The sequence below is a fragment of the Mastigoproctus giganteus genome, unplaced genomic scaffold, assembly GCF_048544385.1.
Source record: "Mastigoproctus giganteus isolate SK-2022 unplaced genomic scaffold, ASM4854438v1 scaffold_15, whole genome shotgun sequence".
NCBI classification, from domain to species: domain Eukaryota; kingdom Metazoa; phylum Arthropoda; class Arachnida; order Uropygi; family Thelyphonidae; genus Mastigoproctus; species Mastigoproctus giganteus.
Window position 1 is genome coordinate 7,484,719 of NW_028328292.1, and position 27,653 is coordinate 7,512,371.

The 27,653-nt window shown below is 35.3% G+C and overlaps 1 protein-coding gene across 1 annotated transcript in view; it reads left to right on the forward strand.

Annotated features, from left to right (window-relative positions):
• Window positions 1-27,653, forward strand: part of LOC150074936 (HEAT repeat-containing protein 6) — a 314,697-nt gene that overhangs the window by 49,462 nt on the left and 237,582 nt on the right. Inside the window, exons 6-8 of the mRNA XM_090389386.1 lie at window positions 3,393-3,485; window positions 6,734-6,862; window positions 21,935-22,049. Coding sequence (XP_090245512.1) covers window positions 3,393-3,485; window positions 6,734-6,862; window positions 21,935-22,049 — 337 coding nt within the window. The remainder of the gene's footprint in view (window positions 1-3,392; window positions 3,486-6,733; window positions 6,863-21,934; window positions 22,050-27,653) is intronic.

Genomic DNA, 27,653 nt, shown 5'->3' on the forward strand with positions numbered 1-27,653 from the left:
TTTCTATTGAAGATCTTGCCATAGTTCTATCATTAGTGAGGATTTGCATTTTTCAAAAAGTGTTTTTCATAAAGTGTGTGCTCATATTTTTCATAAAGTGGATATCATAACGTTGCCATAAGTGGTGAAGTAGCAAGCGCAGATGATGAGGCTGGTGAAAAATTCAAGGAAAAATTGGAAGAGATTATAAGAAGTGGTGGTTATTTGCTGCAACAAATATTTAATGTGGATGAGACTAGCCTTTTTTGAAAAAAAAATGCCTAGTAGGACTTATATTTCTATTCAAGAAAAGTTGATGTCCGGGTTTAAAGCTGCCAAAGACAGGCTAATGCTCTTAGTATGGGGAGGTGTAACATAGTAGGTTATAAACTTAAACCTTTAGTGTTTTATCACTCAGAAAACCTCCGGGCTTATAAGGGCATTGACAAGAAATCGCTTCTTGTACACTTCAGGGCTAACTCAAAGGCCTGGGGTGACAATAACTAAGTTCGAAGAATGTTTCCCTGAATTTGAAAAATATTTCTTACAAATGTTAGTGCCTTTTAAGATATTAATTCTCCTTGACAATGCTCCTGGTCATCCTAAATATCTAGATGATCTGCACGACAATGTCAAGGCAGTATACTTTCCTCCAAATACAACGGCTTTGATTCAACAAATGGATCAGGGAGTTATCCAGGCATTCAATTATTATTACTTGTGGACAACATTTTCTGAGGCTGTAAATACAACAGAGAAAGAGAAGATGGATCTGTGGCAATTTTGCAAGGTGCTTAACATCCTTGATTGAATACGCAATATTTCAAGTGCCTGGAATGATGTGACAACAACTTGTATGAGCAGAGTTTGGAAAAAACTTCTAAAACATTCTGAGCTTAACAACGAAGGCTTCAACTAAGATAATTTGATGTCTTCTGTTACCAAAGAAATTGTGAACTTAGCCCAGGAGTTGCAGCTGGTCCTGGAGGACGAAGATGTCAACAAGCTTGTGGACAAATTAGGTGAAGATTTAACAACAGAAGACCTAGCCCAGTTGAACGTGCAAAGAGTTGAGGAACAAGGGAAAGCCAATTCCATTGAAGCAACCCAAGAAGCAGTTTAAATTAAAGGAAATGGCAGAAGCATTTCGTAAAATTCAGGAAAGTCTCTTTCTATGTTTGACGGAATGGATGAAAACACCAAACATTTCTTGAAAATAGAAAGAAAAGTTCAAGATTGCTTATTGCAAAATTTATGAAGAGAAAAAAAAGCTTAAAAAACAGATGAAGACCGAAGAGTTCACGTACTACCTCCCTGACCTCTACTCACCTACAACACCCTGTGATTAATGTATCTTATTAATGCTTCAGGTATGTTTTAAGTTACCTTCAGTTCATCACCTGACTTTGAGTCATTGTGCTGTTTAGACCAATTTTCTTAAATATGTACACTTTGGTTTTGATTCCCTTAGTAGCCCTTATAAAGCCTACACAGCATACGAAATACATATCATGTGTCAGATATCAGAAAAAACACACAACATGTTTTTTCTTCCTTTTATGTTTTCTTTTCTTATGTGCCACTCCGGCTTTTTGACTGCTGTCTCCAGATAAAATTTTTAATTGTTATGGTATATAACTATTTTTCTTCATTCTTCTGAGGATATTATGTGGTTTTTGTAATTTTGGCATATCAGGAATATAGTAGCAATATTTTATTAGTCATTCCTGAGTTACGTAAAACTCAACTTACGTAAGAAGTCCTGGAACGTATCTGTTCCGTATATAAAAATTTGATTATAATTTAGATTCATTATAGTGAGTGCATTGATAAATGAATTTTTATATTATATAAATCATGTTTAATCTACATTGATTGATGTGCCCTTAATATTAACAGTATGCCTACATTTGACAGTATACCTACATTTGACTTCATTTTAAGTGTAAAGAATGCAATATTATCAAAGAATTACAATATTCTGAAATAAATAAAGATGCTCATTCAGTATAATAAATGAATTAAAAATTCCTATATCTCCAGTGAGTCATATAGAGTGTGGCTGAATGGATAAATATTTTTATATTTATTTACATATTTATATAATATAAACAAATCTAAATATACATACACGCACATATAGGCTGCCCATAAATTATTTACTATATTAAAATGATTATTAAGCACAAATTAGAGTTAATATATGAATAATGTTTGTTATTTGAAATAGCTGTTCAAAGAGTTTTATATAGCATTGTGCAGATGTCACTAGTGTTGATAACAGTTGCATCTCACAATAACCATTAAAATGGCAATGGTACAACAGAAAGCAATGTGTGTATTGTGGTTTTTGCCAAGTTTAAATCAGTAGTTACAGTGAAAGGGTGGTACCAACAGGAATGTGGAGGTGAGGTGCCTTCAGGCAAGTCCATTAAGCAATGGGTAGAAGTTTAAGGGAACTGGCTTCCACTGAGATTACTGTAAACAGCAACAATTACTTGGACAGACATACTAGGGCATTTTGTGATTCTGCAGATGGCAGAACATCAACCGAACATTGTGTTTCAGCAAGGTGATGACTTTTGACTCTGCAACAATTTCTCAGCAAGCATTTACCAGGCTGATGGATTGGACAGGGAGAACTAATTCCCTGGCCCCTCTCGCTTACCAGATGTAACCCCACCGAACTTTTTTCTGTGGGATTATGTGAAAGATTGGGTGTATTGTATGCCCATTGCAAATTTGGATGAACTTCATGAGCAAATCATTGATGCAGTTGCTTCTGTGATGCCTCAAATTCTAGAAAACACTTGGCACAAAATTGTAAACCGTTTGGACAACCTACATGCTACAAATCATGCCCATTTGGAAAATTTCAGTTATGTTTTCTACTGAAAGCCAATATATCTTGTAGTTGCTGTTATATAATAATTTGTAATGTGGTCAATAATATATGGACATCCTGTGTGTGTGTGTGTATATATATATAAAGTATATTTTATGTAGAAAGTGTGAAGAGGAAGAAGATTTTGGTTTAAACCTATTGAATCTACGGTATACACTGTGAGCTTGACTAAAGTGAACTCGACTAAATGGATAAGGAATGTAGCGATATATGGTAAGAAAAAGAAATAGACATTAAATTAAAAATAAAAATAAGATGTGAAAAGGCAACCAAAATAAGATTACATTGCAGTGTTTTTCACAATTTCAGTGTCATCATCATCATCATCAGAGGTCATCCACCGAAATTATGAGAAAGACAGCAATGTTCTTTCTTCTGTTTCCGACATGTTCTGTATACTGTGATACAGCACATATATATATATATATATATATATATATATATATATATATAAAACCACTGATTTTTACTTTACTCAGTATTAAATAGTATTCTGTTTTCATTACAGATTTTAGTAAGTGCTTTGAAAGGTTTTCAGAATCTTTTGATGTGGTATTCTGTTCCAACTCATCATTTAGGTGGTTTACTTGGAACACTGAAGGTAATATTCTTTGTAATATGATAAAAATCAAAGAGTAAATAGTATAAACATATATTGTAGTTTTTCAGCTACTTGGAAATTGGATAAGAATATACAGTGGGCCATATGTCAGTTGACCAAGAAGAAACACAATTTACTGAAAAATATATTACCGAAAACATTTTGAAAAATTCATTTAAATATATAAATATACTATTAATATTAATAAAGTAATATGGGCATGAAATTGACTTAATGATTTTAATTATACAGATTATTTCTTAAACTGATATATGGCCCACCCTGTATACTAAAGGTGAAATATTTGTACTTATTAAGTTATAAATTGCATATATTCATTGTAATAAAATTTATAATTATGTACAGAAATATGTATATTAAAACATAGTAAAACCTCTATTTTGTGGACACTATGGGAGTAAGGCCTGTTCACTAAATCCAGTTGTCCATAAAACTTGAAAGAAAAACATATAGTTTCCAAATTTGCTAGAATATTACAAAAATGTGCTGTACTATGAAATAAAAAAAAAAAAACATTTAAATATTGCAATAATTATTTTACTGCACCCATTGTGTAAAGTAGAAGAGCTCAGAATTTTGCTGTGTTTTTTAGTGGCAGTATTAATGCTGGCTAAAGTTTATTTAGGATCTGAAGACTCTATTATCTTTGCTGTAGTTCATATAACTCCCACTGATGTCTGGTATGCAAGCAAGCTGATGGAAGGTGATGGTGAGGAAAACTATCTTCTTGGCACTCTGCTTTATTGTGAAAATATTTTAACTGATAGCTAATGCTACCAGCCTAAGGCAGTTATATCACCAAGTCCCATATAGGTGAAAAGCCTGGTTTGGTGGGCAGTGTCCATTATTTCAGAAGTCCATTAAAGTTTACTGTATTGAGATGTCAATATATTATTAAGATGCAGTAATAACGTGCTATTTCCTTGCCTTCATTTATTTTGTAATTCTACTGTAAACCTGCATTTTATGGGGTTGTGTGTGTGTGTGTGTGTGTGTGTGTGTGTGTGTGTGTGTGTGTGTGTAAAAGAACCTATTTTGTGCAACACTTGCAGTAAAAATATATTACCACCATACTTTATTTTTATGTACTATTAAAGAAACAATAAAATGACAAGAACAACATTTTGAAAAAGCTCTATACACCTTTAATGCATGGGGATCCCTTGAATTAAAATGTAAATCCAGGGTGAACCACTTTCCTCTCACTTATTATACAAAATTTATCTGTTGTACTCAGATAAGTGATTGCAACCTTATTTTCACGGCACTTGTAAAAAGTCATTGCCATGTTCTATCTATAAATTCATGAACCAATTTTGTAGTGAAAGGCAGGCCCCCCTTTACTTATTTTTTGGTGTACATTATTTTATTTTAACTTTTTCTGTTTAGTTTGCCACCAATAAGCCTGTTTGATTTGAAGAGAGGCATCTGCCATCTAATAAATATTTTGCATTAAATTCATGCAGAGTTTGCTCTTTCTTATGCCTTTGTATCATCTTACCTGCATGTGGAAGATTGTCTCTCACGGTGAAAATACTTCATCAATGACTGATAGCAAAGGCTCCTCACAACAGCAGACTTGGACTCTTTTTTTTACTCAAAATACAACATGGAGATCTAACTCCTCTAACTCATTATTGTTAAAGGAATTAAATATTAGAAAAAATGTAACTTTGTGATCCAAATTGTTGTCTGTTGCCATAAAATTAATAAAACATCAAATAAACTAGTAGCCTAGATTCTTTTTATTGTCCATGTTCCTAAAAAAAAGACTAATTTCAGTGAATATTGATACAGTGTGAAACTGGTTTTAACTTTGCTGAAAGTGGTTTCTCTCTAAATAGATTCTTGCAGAAGACCTAAAAAAAAATCCTCAGTAACTTTACCTCAGGTTTATACTGCTGTTAGTTTTGAGTAGGAACTTGGGGACACGTAAGCACATGGGCAAAAGACAGATATTTTGTCCACATAGTAGACTTATTTAATAGTAGAGATTATAACACAAATATTGGAGGGCTGGGTTGTAAGACTAATGGTGGGAAGATTGAGGACTGATTAAAAATGTGGTTAGATGGCTATATGGTAGTTGATTATTTGCAAAAAATAAAATAAAATAAATAACTTTGAAAATGTCAGTTGGTGATTGTTGCAGTATATTTGTATATATGTAATATATACAAATATGTAATATTTATTACATATATGCAGTATATATGTAATATTTATTATTCCATTTAAAATATAGTAGTAACTGATTTTTTTTATATTTTATTGCTTTTATAAAGATCTCTTCACTGAAAAACAACTTAAGTAACTGTGAATAGCAGTGCAATAAAGTGTTCACATGCTTCAAATTAAATTTTGGAGAAGTAAAGGTGAGGAGTGAAGATGGTATGGCTATGGGGGGAAATGGAGAAGGCATTAATTTTTTTTTTTTTTTTTTTTGTAATATTATTTTGAATATTTTCTGGAAAAGAATTTCAAATCTCTAGAAAACTAAGGGAAATCTCTGAGAAAAACTTACACTGTGCCTGTTGGTATAATTGAATCTCTTCACTTTATGTAAGACAAGCGAACTAATATTCCCCCAACTTTTCCAAAGTTGTGCAAGAATGGCTACACCAACATTTTCTCAGCAAGTAGATAAAGATGAGGTGCATGCATGAATCCTTTCTCTCTTCCCAGCCCTGACACATTATACAACTTCTTCCAGGGAAGGGAAGGGAAGTTTGGGGGTGGAGGAAGAAGGAAGTGATACAAAACCAAGAAATGTGGATAAATTCAAGAAAGAAAACTAAAAGAAAGAAATAACCATAATTCTTAATGACATTTCTGAGGTACAGTATTTAATAAAACCTTATTAAATACCATATCCTGGCTGTTTGTTTAAAATAAAAATAAAAATAAAAATTATATAAGCATTTGAAAATGCATTATTGTATATGCCCTATATGTAACATATGATAATATAAAACTCTTGTTTATATCTTAATATATTTCTAAGAGTCATTCATTTTGACCTGTATATCTGTGTCTATTGTTATAAGCTGTTTGATAATTGAATTCTTAAACAGCTTTGCAATATTAATTTTGGACATTTGTATCTTATCATTTTTAATAGGGCCATTAATATAAATATTGGTCATCATAAGCCATATTAGTAATGTATAAAAAATTATGAAAGTTAAATGATACATAACTCTTTCTTTCCCTTCCCCCTAACCCAGGTCCTTCTTTACCATGGACTTCCTGGTCAGGGATCATTGAAATCAACTGTCCTCTACCCCACACCATTAAGTCAGTATATTCCTCAAGATCAGGAACAGCAGAAAGATGATGTCAGTTCATATTCACAAGTAAGCTTCATTTCATTGGTTGTAGACTTCATAGAATCCATAGAACTTTGAAAAAAATTTTGAACCTTATAAGTTCCATGTTTAACTTTCAAATCAGAGGTTACATTGTAAAAAAAGTTCTGATTTGACCAAATTTTCAGGTTTGGTGTGGTCTGAAGTATGTGACCAAATCTGAAAATTTGGAAGTCAGGTTGTGAATGACCATACCTGAAACTTTGGCCATACACAACCTTAGCAGTAAGAAATAAACTATTGATCAACTAAACCACTTCTCTAGAGGACTGAAACTTTCAATCATCAGCTGCACATATCAAACACATATACAGTTGGCAGCACAAATAGGCTATCAACATCACAACCAGAATGGTGACAGTACTTACACACAGCCGACCAGGCTAGCCAGGTGGGTAAAGTGCCTGCCTGGCAACTCAAAGGTCGCAGATTTAAATCCCACCTCGGGCTTGGATTAGAGTAAAATGCAAAAACCTTGAGAGGTGCATTATGGCCACAGAAGCCGATGCATCAACAAACAAAAAAAACTTACATACAACCAGCCTCGCCAACAAAGTTCCTATTGAACCTACATTAAGCCCAAGTGAAACCATGGCATTACAGTCTGACTAATTAGAAAAAGTTGCAGCAAAGTGGCTTCCAATGATCATTATTTTTCTTGTTGGCTCCCATTTTTTTTAGTTTGGTCCTTTTTGTTCTCATTTCAAGATAAAGCACTTATAAGTTCTTTTGTTTTTTAAGCTAAGGTTCTCACAAGAAACAAATTTTAAACTTCTACCAGTATACTTATATTTGAATAATTTTGATTTAAATTACTATTAGAAATAATAGTAAATTTTGCAGTTATTAATATTAATTACCCTGATCACCTTTTGCATCCTGAATTGCCTTTAATTCCATGTCTTCAAATCATTGTCACCCTTTGATAACAATTATTGGAAGACATGATGCAAATAAGTGAACTTATCCTTTTTAAAATAAAACCCTCTCTTCCACACTTCAGACACGCATTTTAGACATGCTTTTTTTTTTTTTTTTTTTTAATGTGTTAAAAAAACACCTGCATTTGGACTTTATCTTCACTCAGGCAAGTAAAATTTGAACAAAAAATTTAAAAACCCTGTGCTGGGTGACTGGACACCTCCAAGATGCTTGCTTCATATGTAAATAGCAAGTGAATGTTTTTGTTGGAAGACACGTGGATCAAACATAATGCTAGCATGCTTCGTAATTGGATGGCAAAGATGCTAATTTAAATTTTTATTTTTTTATGGCCAACCTTCTTCAATAACAAAACAATCTGAAAACATATTAATAATGCAGATAAAATGGAAACACAAAAATTGAGGAATTCATAAATTGACAATGATGCCACTCATATAGATTTTGTTTAAATTAGAAAAAAATAACAGCTTTAGCATTCTCTACCCCAAGATGCTTCCATACATGGGTTATACACCTTGATTGGCTCACCCCTGAACTACTAGTCTCCAGACTCTGTGATCCACATTTTATAAGATACTCATCATAAGGATAATGCTTAGCACTCCCAACCAGTCTAATTGCCTTTATTTTGATCCTCTCTAGAAGTTAACTTTTTTTAAGTGAGGCTTTTAGACCTGCAACAAATGTGAAAGATGAATAATAATCCTTCTCCCTGTTAGCCAAGGTCTTACAGACCACTGATAGTAAACTTTGAGCCTTTCTGGCTGCCTGCATACACTGCAAGATAAACTATATATTTGCTTGTATAACGACACCTAAATCTTTCACATCCTGAACCACCTTTAATTCCATGTCTTCCAGTCATTCTCACACCTCAATTTCTTTTCCCCAAATGTAAAACCTTATATTTAGTAGTAAATAATCAGGACCAGGCTGTGCTGCTTCATTCTGAAACAGCATGGGTTGATCTCAATTAGTTACCATCTTACCACTGACATAACTAGAATTTCAGGACCCTATACAAAGATCAATGAAAAGCCCCCCCCCTCTCTCTCTCTGTTTTCATTAACTTGATATGCCAATGGCTTCTAATAAAGAATATTATTTATAATGTACATTTTAAGTTTAAACTATAAAAAATTGTAAAAATAATTTGTACATCTAAATAAGTAATTTAATAATTTAATTTTGTTAATTTATAACAGATTCTTATTTAAAAATTTATTGTCCTTACCTCTACTGTCACAAAACTCCTAATTATTCTTTAAGGTCCATTTTGGTGGCTTTTATGTGTTCAGTAGTAGTGGCAAATGATGCAAGAAAGCAATACACACACACACACACACACACACACACACACACACACACACACACACACACACACACACACACACACACACACACACACACTTCTTTACCCTCCAAGAATTTGTCTAGTTCTTCTTTGCATCTATTCAAACCATCCACTTCCATAACAACAGATGGAAGCCTATTCCAACAACCGCTCACTAGCCGAAGGCAAACTTCTGCACATCTCTCCTGCAACCATCCTTCCTCAACTTAAATTTATGCCCCCTCACGTGTGTAGTCTCAGCAAGAGGAAGAATGCCATTCAGCTTATTCAATCTATTCAAGGCCTTAAACACCTAAATCAGATAACTGCACAGGGACCTAGTGTCCAGATGCCGCAATTTGCAGAACTGAAGCCTTTCTAGGTAAGAGCACCCTTTTTTTCTCCTACCCCAGTCTGGCTGCCCTTCTCTGCACCCATTCCAGCAGATCTACATCCTTCTTAAAGTGAGGCCACCAGACCTGTATACAATATTCTAGATGCAGCAATATTCGTGGCCTTGTACAAAGGACTAATCACCTCCCTATCTGTACTGTCTATGTTCTTTATATCATTGTAAAACCTCATGAGCTGTCCTGGCAGCAGGTCTGCACTGCTAAGAGAATCTCATATATGACTGCACAATTACCCTAGGTCTTTTTCATTTTCTACTACCCTGAATGTAGTTCCACAGTTAATAAGTTACTCTGAGATTACTACTACCCATATGCAGTACCTTGCATTTGTCAATGTTAAACTTCAACTGCCATTTCTCAGCCCATCAACCTAATTTTCCTAGATCTTGTTGCAGTAGCTCACCCTGATGACTGTTGTTAACCACCTTGCCAACCTTTGTATCATCTGCAAGCTTAGACATTATCATCAATATCATTGATAATATTAAAAACACAATGAGCCCAGCACTGAACTCTGAGGAACTCCACTGATAACATTAGTTCATGAAGAGCAGTACCCATTGATAACTACTCTCTGCCTTCTTCTTTCACTTAACCACCCCTTTATCCATAACAGTAATTTGCCCTTAATGCCACATTGCTCCACTTAATACAGCAGTCTTTTATGTGCAATAGTATCAAAAGCCATCTTGAAATCCAAGTATATGATATCAAAATAATTTTTTACATCCAGTTTCTTAGTCACTGCATCATAGTAACTTATCAATTTGCTTAGACACAACTGCTCCTTAAAAAAGCCATGCTGCGACTGCAGTATAAAGAAATAATGCAAGACCATCTAGACATTCCTGTCTAGATGGTTCTGCATTACTTCTTTAAGCAATGACTCCATTATTTTCCTTGGAACAGACGTTAAGCTGACAGGTCTGTAATTACTAATGTCACCTTTTGATCTCCCTTTATGAATTGGGGACACATTTTCACATCTCCAGTCCATAGGGACCTCCCCTGAATTCAAAGATGCTATCATAATTATGGCCAAGAGTTTGCTCACCTCCTTTGCTGTCTCCCTTAATATGATTGGATAGATCCCATCGAACCTGAGGTGCCTTCCTTATGTTCAGCTTCAACAAGCCGACCGGGCTAGCCGGGTGGGTAAAGTGCCTGCCTAGCAACCCAAAGGTCGCGGGTTCGATTCCCGCCTCGGGCTTGGATCAAAGTACTGCAAAAACCTTGGGAGGTGCATTATGGCCACAGAAGCCTATGCGCCAACAACTACCAAAAAAAAAAAAAAAAAAAAAAAAAGCTTCAACAATTTCTTTTTCACTTTCCTTTCAGTTATCGCAAAGTCATTTAGCTCCCCGTTGGATAAACTTCTGACACCCCCCACTGTAAAGAATTCCTCATGTGTGAACGTAGATGCAAAATATCTATTTAATTTGTCAGTAACCTGAGTAGGATTATCAACAGTTAAACCACGGAAATCAAGTGGTCAAATGTGATTCAATCCCTTTCTTCTATTGTTAATATAAGCATAGAAGTCTTTGCTGCTTTTCTTGGCATTCTTTGCCAGACTTCTCATAATCTGTCTTAGCTTACCTAACCTCCTTTTTTGGGGCCTCTGTAGCCAGGTGGGCAGTAGTAGCACATACTTCTTGATTACACCTGGGTTTGAGCCCATGACCACCAATTACGAGGATGCGGAAAGGTCAGTGAATGACCACTGCATATCCCCGGAGCAATATGGCCTTAGTTGCTAATGCTCCTAAAATAAACCAAATAATAACAACCTCCTTTGTTACTTGATTACAGACTAATTAATATATATACCGTAGGCTGCTGTATCACCTGATAATTTATATGGATCCCATGCACTTTTCTTCTCTGTCACATGTCTCAAAAGTTCATCTGACATCCATTTAGTTCTAAGCCTTGAACAGTATTTCTTCATTGGTATGAAAAGCTTAGTAGTTTCTTTGATTACTTCCCTAAATGCTTTCCATTTAGAATTTGCAGTTGGTAACATCACCATTTAGTCCCATGTATAGATTTTAAAACCTGTCTGAGACTACTGTAGTCACTCTTACGAAAGCAAAAGCCTTTCTCTTTACCCTTGACAGTAATTATGTCTTTAATTAAATTCCACATTAGTACACCATAATTGCTGCCACCCAGTGGGTCTTTTACCTGCAGTTTCTTAATGCATATATAATCTACTGCTGATAACCAGATCAAGAGTATTGGTTATCAGCATTGGATTAGTCTTGTTGCCTCTAACATGCGGCTGTAGAAAAGAGTTATCCAAGAAATCTACAAAAGTCTTGCTAGTGTGTGAGTGACCAACCCACATATTCCAGTCAACAGCTGGAAAGTTGCATTTAAAGTACTGATTAAGTTGATTAAGTAAATCTCCCATTATAAGACATTTTGATTTACAGGCCCACTCTGTTTATCCATATAGATGTATGGTATACTAATCACAGCCATTTGGCCTATAAAATGTTTGGTGTTCTAATCAGCCATTTGGCCTATAAAATATTTGGTGTTCTAATCACAGCCATTTGGCCTATAACATGGTCGTACTCTCAATTTTGTTTTTCCAGTGCTTATATCACACCAGACTGACTGAACATTGCACTTGTCACCCATGTTGGCTGGATGCACTACCTTAAATTTAATAAGCTTCTAACTAAGAGCATAACCCTTCCTATCCTGTCTGTCCTTCCTGTATACATTGTACACCCCATATTCAAATTCAGCATCAATTTATCTGAGTGATACCATGTCTCCCTATCCATATACAATGTGTGCATTTGATTACTTAATCAGTACTTTAAATGCATCAAATTTATTTACAGTGCTTCTAGCATTAGTGTACATGTAAGTGTATGTGCACATGTTCTTACCCTTACACAAACCATGTAATCACCGGTTCCATGGTAACCCACAGCAGGACCTGAAATCCCCGACATCTTGCTTTCCAGGCTGCTGCATTTTCCAGTAGAAGCAGTGCAAGAATCACCTTCAAACTAACAGTTTTCCAACTCTCCTATCGCTGCCTCAATAGTATCAGCATATATTCTTGCATATAGCTAGTTTAGAGAGAGAGAGAGAGTTTAATCTGCTTTATCGTGTAGAATTTCTTTTGTAGTCTTTTATTATCTTTAATCATCATCATCCATTTTCAATCCACTGCAGGATGAAGGCCTCTCCAGCAACTTTACAGTTCCTTCTATTTTGTGTAATGGCCATCCATTTACTGCCCACGAGCTCTTGGATTTCATTTGTCCATCTCTGTTGTCTTCCAGGTTTTCTTTTATCTCCTCTTGGGTACTATTCTGTTATTTTCTTAGTCCATTTGTCCTCATGTCTTTGAGCTATGCCAAGTCCATTTCAGTTCTTTAGTTTTGATAAGAATGTCTTTTACTTGAGTTTGCTGTCTAATCCATGTTTCTCTTCTTATCCAACAGTATGTTCCTAATATAATTCATTCCATTCTTTGCTGTGCAGTTTCAGCTTCTCTTCCATTCTTTTGGTGAATGCCCAAGTTTCACTTCTATAAGTTGATGAGGAGTATACATTGGTTCATTATTTTACGTTTCAGACAAATTGGGTTATTGTCCTCAATATGTGACTGTATTTTCTGAATGCTCTCCCTCCGAAATTTAGTCTTCTCTTTACTTCCAGCCATTTATCATTATTACAGCTAATCACTTATCTAAAATAAGTATATGAATCCACCTTTTCAATTTCTGCTCCTTCAGTGATTATATCCCTTTCTGCGGCATACTTGTTCATCATTCCTTTTGTTTTTACCATATTCATCTTAGGCCGAAATCCTTACTAACTCTTCTTTAGTAATCCTTACTAAATCTTAACTGATTAAGATTTTTCTCTAATTCTTCAGGATAATGGCTTATGATCACAATGTCATTTGCAAATCGCAAATGGTTTAGGTATTCTCCATTCACATTGACTCCTTTCTGCGATCAGTCCAGTTCTCTGAAAGCTTCAAGGGCAGCAGTAAACAACTTCAGAGATATTGTGTCTCCTTGTCAAACTCTTTTTCTCAATTTTAAATTTGCTACTGCCTTTATCTATTCTAATAAAGGAAGTAACATTCTCATATATTTTCTTCAATATCATAACATATTGAAGAAAACATATAGGAAACGTGATATTAAAAATGACCACCTTGCTTCATTTTTAACACTTACAAAAGCATATACAGTGGATTCCGGTTATTTGGGCCACCTGTTAATCGGGGCAGCCATTTATTTGGGGCAAATCTTAAAAAACAAAAACCAATCGAGAAAATAGCCAGGATTTACTTCGCTTAATTGGGACAAAATGCCGTTTAATCGGGGCAGGAGACCTCAGCACTGGAGATTACCTACAATTGTCTCCGACCGTACCACGTAGTTCGGTCAGATTTCTGGAGGTCACAACCATAAAACAATAAGCAGTCACCTGTTTATTGGGCTTTTCTGTTAGTGCAATAAACGGACAGTAAACTCGATCTTATTGAATTTGCAGTAATACCGACAGCTGGAATTCTGTGGGTTATTATGATAAAATGTGTTTACACTTCCATGGAATCTTCAATAATATAAAAATAATAATTTTTAGAATCTTCTCTTCATTCCTATTTTTAAAGCTTCCTAATTTGTTACTCCGTTCTCACTTGCGCGTGTTGTGTTACTTGCAATTTGTGTGTGCTCTGTTCTTTGTTATTGATTGCTTATCTTTTTACTGTTTTAAATTTCAGCCCCCACCAACAATTTTAGGTGGTAGATGACTTTCATCAACCGGTGAAATACCACCACTTTGCTTATTGGAGGCTTGAAGTGGTGAAACCCATGTTTAGTCTCCAGAGCAAAGTTTCCGGCATCCCCCCCCCATACTTCTCCATCAACCCATGCACGATACTAAGTACTATAGGTTTTGATACTTTTCGTGTTTGGGGTTTTCATAAAAAAAAAAAAATAAATAAAAATAACATATGGGATGTCTATGCCTTGCCTTTCCAGTGCCTGAAACATTGCCGTATGCTGTATGGAGACAAATGCTTTTTCATAGTCCACAAATGCCAAGCATAATGGTGTTTTTTATATTCGTTTGCTTTTTCCATTAGCTGCGAAATTCTGTGAAGGTAATCCATTGTTGAGAATCCTGTCCTAAAGTCAGCTTGCTCTTTCAGTTGATTCTCATCAAGTATGCTTTCTAATCTGTTTGTAATGACCCTTGTGAACAAGATTTAGATGTGGAACAACAAGCTAATTGGTCTATAATTTCCAATTTCTGATTTATATCCTTTCTTATGCATTATTCCACTCCTTAGGCATCATACCTTTCCTAAAGTATTTTGTGAAGAGTTGCCAGTTTCTGTGTCATGTCTCTTCCTCCTAATTTTAACAACTCTACAGTAACTTCACCTTCACCTGGGGCTTTTTGATTCTTCAATGCATGTTCTACCTCACCAGAAAAGATATCGGGTATGTTATGTGTTGCTAATTTGTAATCCATCTTTCCCATTGCTGGTATCATTCCCTTGCTTCATATATAATAATTTATAGTAGTCTTCTGCTTTTTGAATTATGCTTTAATACCATATACTAAATAATTTCAGTCAGTGAAAGTGCAACTAAAATTCAGCTATAATAGGGAATTGTCTGTCCTTTGCACTATGAATAGTAACTTCCCATTGAATGCCATTTCACATTTTTATCTGAAACATAAAAAATAATGTGTACTGGCTCTCTACTGTTATAATAATATTATTATTTGATATAATTTTTTTTCTATAATATTTATAAATTTTTTTTTTTGTAACAGACCCATATAAGATACTAAATTCATATACCAAAAATACACCCCTAAGATTTTGGATAAATTAACCATGCTCTATCCATGTGTCACAAATAGATATAAAAGCAACTGTATTCACCCTAAAAGTAAACACATTTGGAATGAACTGGAACATTGGCTTCAGGCAAAGCCAACGTACCTACAATTAGTAGTTGTGTTGACTGCTATATTTTGAAGGAGGAATGGATCAAAATACTGCCTTCCTATTATCAAAAATTAATTCAGTTTACCAATGAGGATACAGCACATAATTAAAGCCAATGATGGTTAGGCACATTATGAAATATTGTATCAAATAAAGGTTCTCTGAAACATGTTGGTGTCTGGTTAACTTTGCAATATAGTGTGTGTATATATACACTGAATTGGCCTTGCATTAGCAGTACCTCTCTGTGTGGGATGGTCTGTGATGCTGGTGAAATCTCAAAGTCAGGAACAGCTGATATAAGGTTGTAGTTCGCACACATGGCAATCAGTTTTTTGGGTGTCTGTGAGGAAGACTAGGTTGGCGTAGAGATCTTTCTGACTTTGAATGTAGAATGATTGTGGGGCAAGATGTGAAGCTACCAGTATCTCAACATGGCTAAGTGCTCTCCTTCTGTGGTGTCCCAAGTCTACCATGACTGGCTCAACAGCAGTCAAACAGCCAATTGTCACACATATGATAGCCATATGTAGTTGACAGCAGCAGTGCAGCACAGTGGCTTAGCTAACCAACTAGTACAATACAGGCACTCCCTGATTTACGTAATACTTGACTTCCGTAAATTCGACTTTCCATAAGTTTTTGCCGGCTGGTGTAAACTTAAAAAAATCGTGGAAACGTATTTTGTATCCCTTAGGAATAACTATTGTGAAAACATCGCAATGTGAACCCAATAACACATTGTTTTTTTGGGGATTCATTCCAAGACCTTGGAAGTTGAAATTTTCACTATATATCTAAGCTATTTATCTCTCTAAAAGGTCATTTTTATAATGGAGTGCTACCCTTTCATCATTGCGAGGCGCCTCCGTAGCCAGGTGGGAAGGAGCAGCAGTGCGTAGCACATGCTTCTTGATTAGACCGGGGTTCGAGCCCATCACCACCAAATATGGAGGATGTGGAAAGGTCAGGGAATGACCACCACATATCCCGGAGCAATATGGCCTTAGTTGCTAATGCTCCTAAAAAAAAAAAACAAATAACCAAAATTTCATCGTTGTCATATGTTCCGTTATAAGAATCAATTTTGAATGGCTTTGTTGATATTTTTCTAAAGAACATTTCTGGAGGTCACGACCATAAAACAGTAAAAACAATTTGCACTTTCCAGTTTATTGGGCTTTTCTCTTAGTGCATATAATTATAAATGGGTAGTAAACTCGATCTTATTGCATTTGCGATAATCCTGATAACTGGAATTGGGTTTTTACGTTATTATGGTGAAATATGTTTCCCCTTCACTGAAATCTTCAGTCATATAAGAAACAAATAAATTTTCAGAATCTTCTCTTCATTCCTATTTACTTATTACAATGATGAATGGAAAGCAACCAACGGAAAGTGCAAGTGGTAGCAGTCTAGGAAACGAAACAAAATTGATTTAGAAATGAAGGATGAAAATGATTAAGAAGTAAGAAGCAGGACAAAGTTTGTCATCTATTGCATGGGAATTAAGTCTTGCTGCTTCAACAGTGAATGCTATATCGAAGAACAGTGCGCATATAAAAGAACATGTTAAAGGGTCAACACATTTAAGATCACCAGTGAGCACAAACCAGCTTTCAGGTGCGTTATAGAAGATGGAAAAGCTATTAATAATATGGATGGAAAATCAGATTCAGAAGCGAATGCCCCTGAGTCTAAAGACCATTCAAGCAAAAGCAACAAGTATTTATGAAGATATTAAGGATAAGTACGGCGAACCCCAAGTCAAGTTCGTGGCAAACAACGGGTGGTTTAATAGGTTCAAACATCGTGCTGGTTTCCACAACGTTAAAGTATGCAGCGAAGTCACCAGTACTGATTCTGCAGCAGCAGCAGCAGCAGAGAAATTTTGTGATGTGTTGGAAAAAATCCCTTCTAAATTTCCACAGCCCTCAACCTCTGCAGCGTCTTACTTATCAGTTGGAGACATTGATGCTGGCAACAATGCTTGAAAGGTAAAACTTGCTGAAGTTATGCCTATCCCCTCTCTTTTTTTGTAATTGCACACTTTTGTAATTATTCCTTTGCATGAGATAAAAAAAAATGAATAAATAATTCTATTTACATGTTCATCGAACATTTCTTTTTTGCTTCAAACAAATTCCGCATGCGTAGTTGCGAGCGCTGCATAAGCCTTTAGGGAAATTCCGACTTACGTAAAATTTGACTTACGCAGAGTTCCTTGGAATGCAACCCTTACATAAGTCGGGGAGTGCCTGTATAGGAATAGCAAGACAAATATCCATATGAACTGTGTGTCAGACATTAGCTCGTATAGGCCAGGCAGTTCATGGTTGTCACGGGTACCCATCTCACTGCAAGACACAAGAAACTGCACCTTGTACATCATGTCAGCATCAACACTGGACCACTAACATGTACAAATCTGTCTCCAGGTATGATGAATCCCATTTCCAGCTCTATCATGCTAATGGACAAATTTGCATTTGGAGAAAGCAACATAAGGCCATGGTAGCCGGATGCACTGTTGGTATTTGGCAGGTTGGAGGCTTGGTTTTGTGGTTTGGGAATTATTTTCATGGCATGCCCTGGGTCTTCTGATCATTGTTAATCAATAGCTTGATGAAAACACCTACCGTTCTATCATTGCAAACCAAGTATACCCCTTCATGGTGACAGTGTATCCAGACAACTCTGGCATCTATCAACATGACAGAGTAACATGCCACAAGGCCCAGCAGATTGCTAACTGGGTTCAGGAACATGACAATGATTTCTCTATCCTCCCATTGCCACTCAGCTTACCTGATCTCAGCCCAGTTGACCTTGTTGAGCTTTCCTACTGGAAAATGATATTTGACGTTATGACAATCCACATGACAATGTGCAGGCATTACTGGACACAAATTGGAATACATTTTGTGTCCTGGGGTAGTGCTACCCCAGGACACCCTGCAACACCTTGTGGAGTCCATGCCAAGATGTGTATGGGCTGTATTATGGGCAAAAGGTGACCCCACAAAGTATTAAGTAGTTGTTGCTAATGCAAAGCCAACTCATTGTTTGTGCATGGAAAGCTATTAAAAAATACATTCTTAAATGTAATCCTATTCAACAAAGTAAAGCTGGTGAACACTACAAGTTGCAAGGAAATTTTTTGTCTTCTGAAGGAACAGTCAGTGAAAGTGCAATTAAAATACAGCTATAAGAGAGAGTTGCCTATCCCTTACACTTTGAGTAAATAACTTTCCAATGGAAGTTACTTATTCAAAGTAAGTCTGTTGTCTGTTGTAGGAGGGAGTGTTACTTCTCTGTTAGGGAAGTATTACTTATTTGAAGAATAAAATATAAGCAATTCATTGTGAAGAATTTTGCAGTGTGCAACATAATACAAGGATGCCCTTTATACAAACTTCAGTTTGTTATATTTTAGCTATGTTCAGAAATGATGGAAATGCACTAGCTTCTATGATACAGTCGGTCCTCGTATAACACGTGTTTACATTACACGAATTCGATCATACACGATTTATAAATAGGGGAATGTTATCTTATATAGCACGAACCGAATTCGCTTATGCACGATTCGCCTTTGTATTTACAAGAAATGGCAGTCAAATGCGAAATCACCCCAACCGAACGCAACACGATAGGAATGAAGAAGATTCTGAAAATGTATTTATGTTTCTTATATCAGTGAAGGGGAAACACATTTCACCATAATAACGTAAAAACTAACGCAATTCCAGCTATCGGTATAATCGCAAATGCAATTAGATGGAGTTTACTACCAGTTTATAACAGATTCCACTAGCAGAAATGCAACTGGAAATTGTTTTTATTGTTTTATGGTAGTAACCCCCAGAAATGTGCTTTAGTAAAATGTGAGGTGTTAATAGCGTATCTCAGCCTTTACCGTGTTGTTTATTCAGTTGCTATACGCGCGCAGCTTTGTTTATGTGTATTAAGGGTGCCTCCTCATTTTGTAATTGTGCTTTATTCCCTAAAAATGAGTAAAATGCTTAAAAGGTGTGAAAAGGAAGCGTCCTGGTGAAGACACTACAGATTCAGAGAGAAAAAGAAAAGCAATATCGATAAACAGAGGTGGACTGGATCAAAAATTCTTACCCGGGAAAATTTATAGTGGCCTCATACTACAGTTTATGGCCAAAATCACACCGGGATTTCCCGGGTAAGGCTTATGGCCAGTCCGCCTCTGTCGATAGAGAAAAAAAATATGAAATTGTGAAACGCTTTGAGCGAAATGAAAGACCATGTGATATTGCACATGCTACAGACCTAAATGAGGCAACGCCGAGAATTACAAAGAATGCGGAGAAAATAAAAACAACTTTCATAGCGGGAACAACTCAAAGTGTAATTAAAATCCATTAGATTAAGACACAAGAATTGGAAGAGATGGAACGGCTGTCATCTGTTTGGATAGAAAATCAAAAAAAAAAAACAAGTTTGCTTACGATAGAAGCAAAAGCAGTAGCAATATTTTATTACGTAATAAAATACGTAAGCATTTTATTACGACTTACGTATTATAATTTATACTATATCTGATAATTAAAATAAATATGATATTTAAAATAAAAACATCAGCCAGTAGTATGGCAATAATGCAGAGCGAAACGAAACGCAAAATAATATAAAATAAACAAACAGGGAAGGGAAAGTAGAAATAATAGGTAGTCGATAATCCCCTGTAAAATTTAGTCAATTAAGTCATTAAACCCAATTAATAAAAAATGTAAATTTAAAATAATGCCAATTATAAATAATTTAGCTGTACCCCCTTCGAAGGTACCAGTTCCAAAAAACGTGAAATATCACCAAAAAAGGGTTAAAGAAACTACCAAAAAACTAAAATATCAAAATGATAGACTGACCATCATGCCCCATATCGACAGAGGACCACGAGGCCAATAATGGTCATGGAATCGCTGCATTTCAATCGTCATACAAATCATCGCAAAGGCAGAAATATCGAAGAACCAAACCACCCTTCCATTCTCCGATAGATCAACCAATGCAGAGGACTTGCATGGCGGTGGTCCTTATGCAGCGAAAAATAAACTATAGAACAGAGAACACTCTTGATCAGAGCCACACCACTGACATAATGCAAGCTTAACCAGCTTATATAATAGAAAGGAAAAGAATAGATGGAGGCACAGGCGCTGCTTATTTAGCATATCAACCCACTACTACCACTAATTTATATTATGGAAGGTAAAAGTTAACTTTTACCTTACATAATATTATAATTTATACTTACGTATTATAAAATACGTAAGTATTTTATTTAATATAATAAATTTTTTATGAATAAAATACGTATTTTATTCGTAAAAAATACTTTTTTATAATATAATAAAAATAAATATTTTTTATTATTTATTGTATAATAAAAATAAAAAAATATATTATTTTTTATAACGATTAAAATTACCCGATTATTTATTGTATTTGGTAATGTTTTGGTTCCAAATGTGTGTTCAATCTTGGGTGGTCGGCACCTAACCCCACTTTTCCCATAGGGACTGCTGTTTATATTGCACGATTTTGCATTGCACGAGAGTTTCTAGGAACAAAACTATCGTGCTATACGAGGACAGACTGTAGTTTGAGGTTTTGTAGCCCTCATTCTAACTAGTAATTCCACTAGTTTTATTATATACCTTTTTGCATCTCTAAAATTATATCAATAAATCCCAACTAGGTTATCAGCTCTTAAACCTGAGGTAGGAGGTCAATCAATTCCAAAATAGTGCTGCCATCTGGATGGTGGCACACAACTGAGAATTAGTAACAAAAGACTTTTCTGTTGAAGTATTACTACTTCTAAGTTGAGTACCACCACTCAGATAGCACTCTTTTGAGTTGATTGATCCTTCATCAGTGGTTGGGTAGATAGGTACCCAAGATGTAAGAGTTGACAACCCAGTTGTGACTTGTTTACACAATGTAAGAGATACCAAAAAGTGTATAATCAAAGCAGTAGACTTCCAGGGCTATAAAGCTTCAAATTACAAAAATATTTCGACCTATCAAATAAATTAGCACATTTGCATCATATTTGTATGTAATTGAAGTGAAACAAACTGAAAGTTGTATAGAGGGCATCATTGTATAACATATAATAAGTGAAATTTGCATGATGAGGACCTAACTCTTACACTTCTACTCTTGAATTCCAACAGTTGAAAAAATGTAAAATTATTACATTTGTTATTTGGCTGAACGACCTTTGTGGTTTTCTTTTTGAATCTATTTTTAGTGCACTGAGTTCTGCTACTTTAGATTATACTCACCAAAAATAATCCTAACCTTTTTAATAGTTACCGGCACACAGCAGGAGAACTAGGAGGAGGGTAAAAACAAAAAAAAAGTTGACTAGAGAAAAGAAAGGAAGAAATAGTGAAAAGAAGGAAGATGAAGGCAATGACAGTTCTGGTAAGTTGTAGAATTAAAGAACAAAATTTATAAATTTGCATTCTAAATTAGGCACCAACTCAGCATTCTGATGGGCATCTATGAGAGTTTGAAGAGTCAGGTAGATGCCCTCGAAGGAATTTAAATGGGGGCCCATCAAGCTCTCAGCTGCCCACCTCAATGCCACAGCTCACTCTTGTGCACTGAGTAACACGGCGGCAACCTTCAGGGCAGAATGCACTGGTCCCACAGGAGCTAGTTATCATCGGTGACTCAATTGTCAGGAAAAGGAAATATATTGTGCAAAAAGGATAGGTGGAATAAGACCAGGGTATGTCTGCCAGGGGCAAAAGTTGATGACATTGTAGAGCAGATATCATCTTTTAAGGGCACAAAGGGTGATACTGTTGTACACGTTGGCACTAATGACATTAAGTTTAGGAGATCTATGGATTTACTTAACAAGTTCAGGTCAATGTTGAAAACTAATGCTCCTAAAAAACCAAATAACAATAACAATGTTGAACAAAAGTTGCGAGTCAGTGTTAAATATGAATATCTGCAATTTTGCACAGACACGATAGGAGGGAGTATATGATGAGACCCTTGTCAATCAATTCAGCCTTGGAGAGATTGTGCAAGGCTCATGGGGTAGAATTTTTTTCAGCATGGTCTGTGCTTGTTAATAGGAGAAATTGCTTCTACAGAGATACGCTTAAATAGAAAGGGTGTAAAAATATTTGCTGATGTTATCGAGACAATGTTAGGTGGATTGGAAAACTGCTAGCTTGGGGATATTTACAGACTAATAGATTAACAGTAGCTGCAGGCAGAGGTGGAAATGATTCTTACATTGGAAAACGCTTCTATTGGAATGAGCAGCAGTCTGCAAAGTGAGGTACTGGGGATTTCAAGGGCAGCTGGCAGTCATCATGGAACAAGTAAATACATGGGTTGTGTTAGGGTAACTAAGAGTAAGAACAGGTGCATGTATACTTGCATTAACACCAATGCTAGAAGTATAGTAAATAAATTTGATAAATTTGAAGTACTGGTCAAGACATCAAAGGCAGGTATTGTTGAGATATCAGAGACATGATGTCACACAGATATAAGGAATGCAGAATTGTAATTTGGGGAGTACAATGTGTACAGGAAGGAAGGAGAGGTTATGCTGTTAGTTAAGAAACACATAAAATCTAAGTGCATCCAGTTGACATAGATGGACAGTGCAAAGTTGAGTTAGTTTGGTGTGACATAAGCACTGGGAAAGCAAAAATAAGGATAGGAGTTTATTATAGGCCTAATGACTATGATGAGTACAATGAACAATTATACAGAGAAAGAGAGTGGGACAGTAAATATGTCTTATAATGGGGGATTTTAATTTCACAGATATAGACTGGAACTTGTGGGTTGGTCACTCACACACTAGCAAGGCTTTTGTGGATTTATTGGATAATTGTTTTCTACAGCATGTTAGAGAGGCAACCAGAGGGAGTAGCACTCTTGATTTGATTATCAGCAGTGATTCTTCATGCATTAAGAATTTACAGATAAAGGAAACACTAGGTGGCAGTGATCAGTGTACTAATGTGGGATTTACTTAAAGATGTAACTAACATCAGGGGTGAAGGGAAGGGTTTTTGCTTTCATAAAGGTGACTACAGTGGTCTCAGATTTTTTAAATTCTGTACAGTGGAACCAACTGATGTATGTTACCAACAGTAAATTCTAAACGGGAAGCATTCAAGTAAGTAATCTTGGAAGCTACTAGGCTTTTTGTTCCAACTAAGAAGTATTGTTCTAGGTTTAGGCTCAAATGGATGTTAGATGAACTAATGAGACTTGTAGCAGAGAAGGAAAATGTATAGGATTTATATAAATTATCAGGTGACACAAGCCTGTGGTAGATATAATCTACCATAGCTAGTTTGTAATTAAGTCACAAAGGAGGTTAGGCAAGCAATGGCAGATTGTGAGAAACCTTTGGCAAAGGATGCAAAGAAAAACAATAAAGATTTCTTTACTTATATAAACTATAAAAGGAAGGGGATAAATCAAATTGGTCCACTTGATATCAATGGTTTGACTGTATATGATCATTCTCAGATAGCTGCTAAACTGAATGAGTATTTTGCGTCTACATTCACACATGAGGAGTTATTAAGGGAGGAAAATGCCAGACATTTATCACACTGTAACAGGGTGTGTAATGATTTTGTAATAAGTGAGAGCAAAGTGGAGGAGAAATTGTTGAAGTTAAACATAAGAAAGGCACCTGGGGTCGATGGGATCTATCCAGTTATATTAAAGGAGGTGTCAAAGGAAGTAGGCAAACCCATAATTATGAGAGCATCATTGGACTCAAGGGCAGTCTCCACTAACTGGAGATGTGCAGATGTATCCCCAATTCATAAAGGGGATCAAAGGGTGACACGAGTAATTACAGACCTGTTAGTTTGACTTAAAGATGTGGTCACAAAAGATCTTGATGCAAAAAATAATAATTTTGATATTATATACTTTCATTTCAGGAAAGCTTTTGATACTGTTGCACATGGAAGACTGTACAAATTGGAGCAGTATTGCATTAAGGGCAAGTTGCTACAATGGATAAAAGGATGGATAAGTGGGAGAAGACAGAGAGTGGCAATCAATAGATACAGGTCTTCGTGGACCAACATTATTTGTGGCATCCCTCAGGGTTCAGTGTTGGGCCCATTGTTGTTTTGTATATTCATCAATGGTATTGATGAATATACAAAACAACAATCAGCATATTCATCAATGGTATTGATGAAGGTATATTAAGTTTAAAGTCAAAGTTTGCAGATGATACAAAGGTTGGCAGGGTTGTTAATAACAGTAATGACAGTATGCTGCTGCAACAGGATCTAGAAAAGTTGGGCAGATAGACTGAGAAGTGGCAACTGAAGTTTAACATTGACAAATGCAAAGTACTGCGTATGGGTAGAAGTAACCCCAGAAAAATGTACCAACTGTGTGGTACTACACTCAGAGTAGCGGTGAATGAAGAACACCTGGGATTATTTGTGCAGTCCAATATGAAGTTTTCTGAACAGTGTAGACAAGCTGCCAGAGCAGGTCATGAGTTTTGTCAATGATGCGCAGAAATTTTACTAGCAGGGATCGGCGCCTCTGTAGCCAGGTGGGAAGGAGCAGCAGTGCATAGCACACGCTTCTTGATTAGACCAGTGTTCTATTAGACCGGGGTTTTTTTTTTTTTGACTGATGATGTACAAGCTTGTTTTCTTGCATAATATGCCTCTATTAATGCTAATGCTAAATTATTTACGTTTTTTATTTATTTATTTTTTTTTTTTACCATTTCATGCTCTGCAAAAATCATTTTATTTAAAGTTTATTTGATCTACAATGGATGCTGTATGTGTAACAGACAACTTAAATTATAAATTTTGAAATTTTAACAAAATATTAGGTGTATAATGCATCCATTTCAATATACTAGTACTGAAAAAAATAATTAAAATGCCAATTTAATTGCATGCAGAACTACTGAAAGCTCCTATTTGTGGGAGTAAGGGAGGAGTCCACACAAAGTTTAATTAAAGTATGTTTCCTCCTACTTTGCAGTTGGTCAGCCTTCCTTGTTGAACATCAGTATATGATTTCAAAATGTGATTAGTCAATTCAAATATTTAAATAAACATGAAAAATCAGATTTGAGTGTTTGCACAACTTATTTTCATATAGGTAATGTAGTATTACACTACATTACCTGAATTTTTAATGACCTTCTTGGTACCAACTTTGATTAACTAGAATCTGTTCATTCTGTTGATATTTTGTGGTTTTCGGTTGAACACATTACCCTAAATTTTCTGTTGTTGGTGTATTTTGTGAAAGAATGAATTCGTGTTGGTTATTTTACTTAACTCTGCACACCTCAGTTTTGAAAGGAATTGCAGAAATCACCACTGAAAGTCATATTTTCTTGTTGAAACATCCCATCTCCTCTGTCAGCTGTGCACCTTCAAAGAGTGTGAAATTTTGTCAGCAACCCTAAAAAAACCAAAAACTGAATGCAAGCCAAATGTAAATCCCAAAGAAATATATAAAAGTATAAAAGCCAAATTTTGTGTTCTGGGAGCCCCATCTTGTCAGGAACCACAGTATCTTAGTAAATGTAAGTATCATTTCAACATCCCCTAAACCCAGTCATTGGGTATGGTTGGCTCTGTGCTATGACAAACTTAAAGTACAATATATATATTGTATATTTCCTTTTTTTTTTTTTTATTATCTGCCAGGAAGAAAAACTTGGCAATAAACCATTACACACACACCTCAAAATAATGCACTCTTGATGAAAACTTAGTCAGAGACATTGAAATGGATGTACTGTCACATTTCAGAATGCATTTTTTGTAAAAAAAAAAATAATAAAGTAACAATAAAAGTAGTAAAATAAATAAATATATATGCATAACTGACCAAAGAGAAAAGAGAGTCTGAGCAAGCAAAATTGAAGGATGCAAAGCACTGTGTAAAATTACTAACATATTGTAATTTCTGCTTTTATCAGTCTTTGACTGTCTATATTTTAATATAAAATTAATTGAAATTCCATTTGAAAATAATATTGCTTGCATGAACACCTCAGTGCTGTTTATGCAAGGTAGAAGATCAAATTCACTTTCCTTAATATATGAAACAAATTGATCACAGAACCTGGTAATAGTAAAATTGACTGCCTTGCATTTGTATTATGCTAAAAGAATACTAAACTTGATAGGATAAAAACACAACTTTGTGCTGAGAGTTACAAAAAAAAAAAAAAAAAAAAGAAGCAGCAATGGATCTAACCAACCAAGTTTTCTCACACAGACAGCATCTATTTGAGTACTCAATTTCGGCCAAAGAAGTTTCCAGAATCAATCAGCTACAGTACAAGTGCTCAGTATAGAGGATCCAGAATTCTATCCAATCAAATATCCATGTCAAATAAAAGGACTGTGAGGTCTCTTCCCTTTGTTGAGTTCTTAATGGGGAAAGTCAGGCTTTCCATAGTGATAAAAACAGTAGGCATGTCTACTTTCTTCCTCAGGTTGTGAGTATTTTTTGTGTGTTTGAAATGCAATGTATAAAGTTCCTATTCTCTCCACCATGTACATCTCTATATCTGTCCATCCACATGCACGAAACAACTTGGCTTCCAGTGGATGGATTTTCATTAAATTTTATATTTGGATCTTTTAAAAAGATTTGTCAAGCTATTAAAATTTCAATAAAATCAAAAACTATAAATCCAGCAATTATTATTATTTTATTATATTTTTAATATGCATCATGTAGGCTATCCATATACCATATGCTGCAGACAAATCACTGGACATTGTTTATTACAGCACACGAATTGGAAGAATGAATGAGCAATATTGCCAATGTGCCAAAAAGAATAATTCTTGGTTTAAGAACTGAGTTTATAAAGTGGTTGCTTTTTGAAGTTTATTTTTCAGTTTGAAACAAATAGTAATAATGTATTATTGCAAATTGTTTATTTTATTAATCACAGAAGATCCATGAATATGTTGTATATCAGTTTTATATAGAGTTTATAAAGTGGTTGCTTTTTGAAGA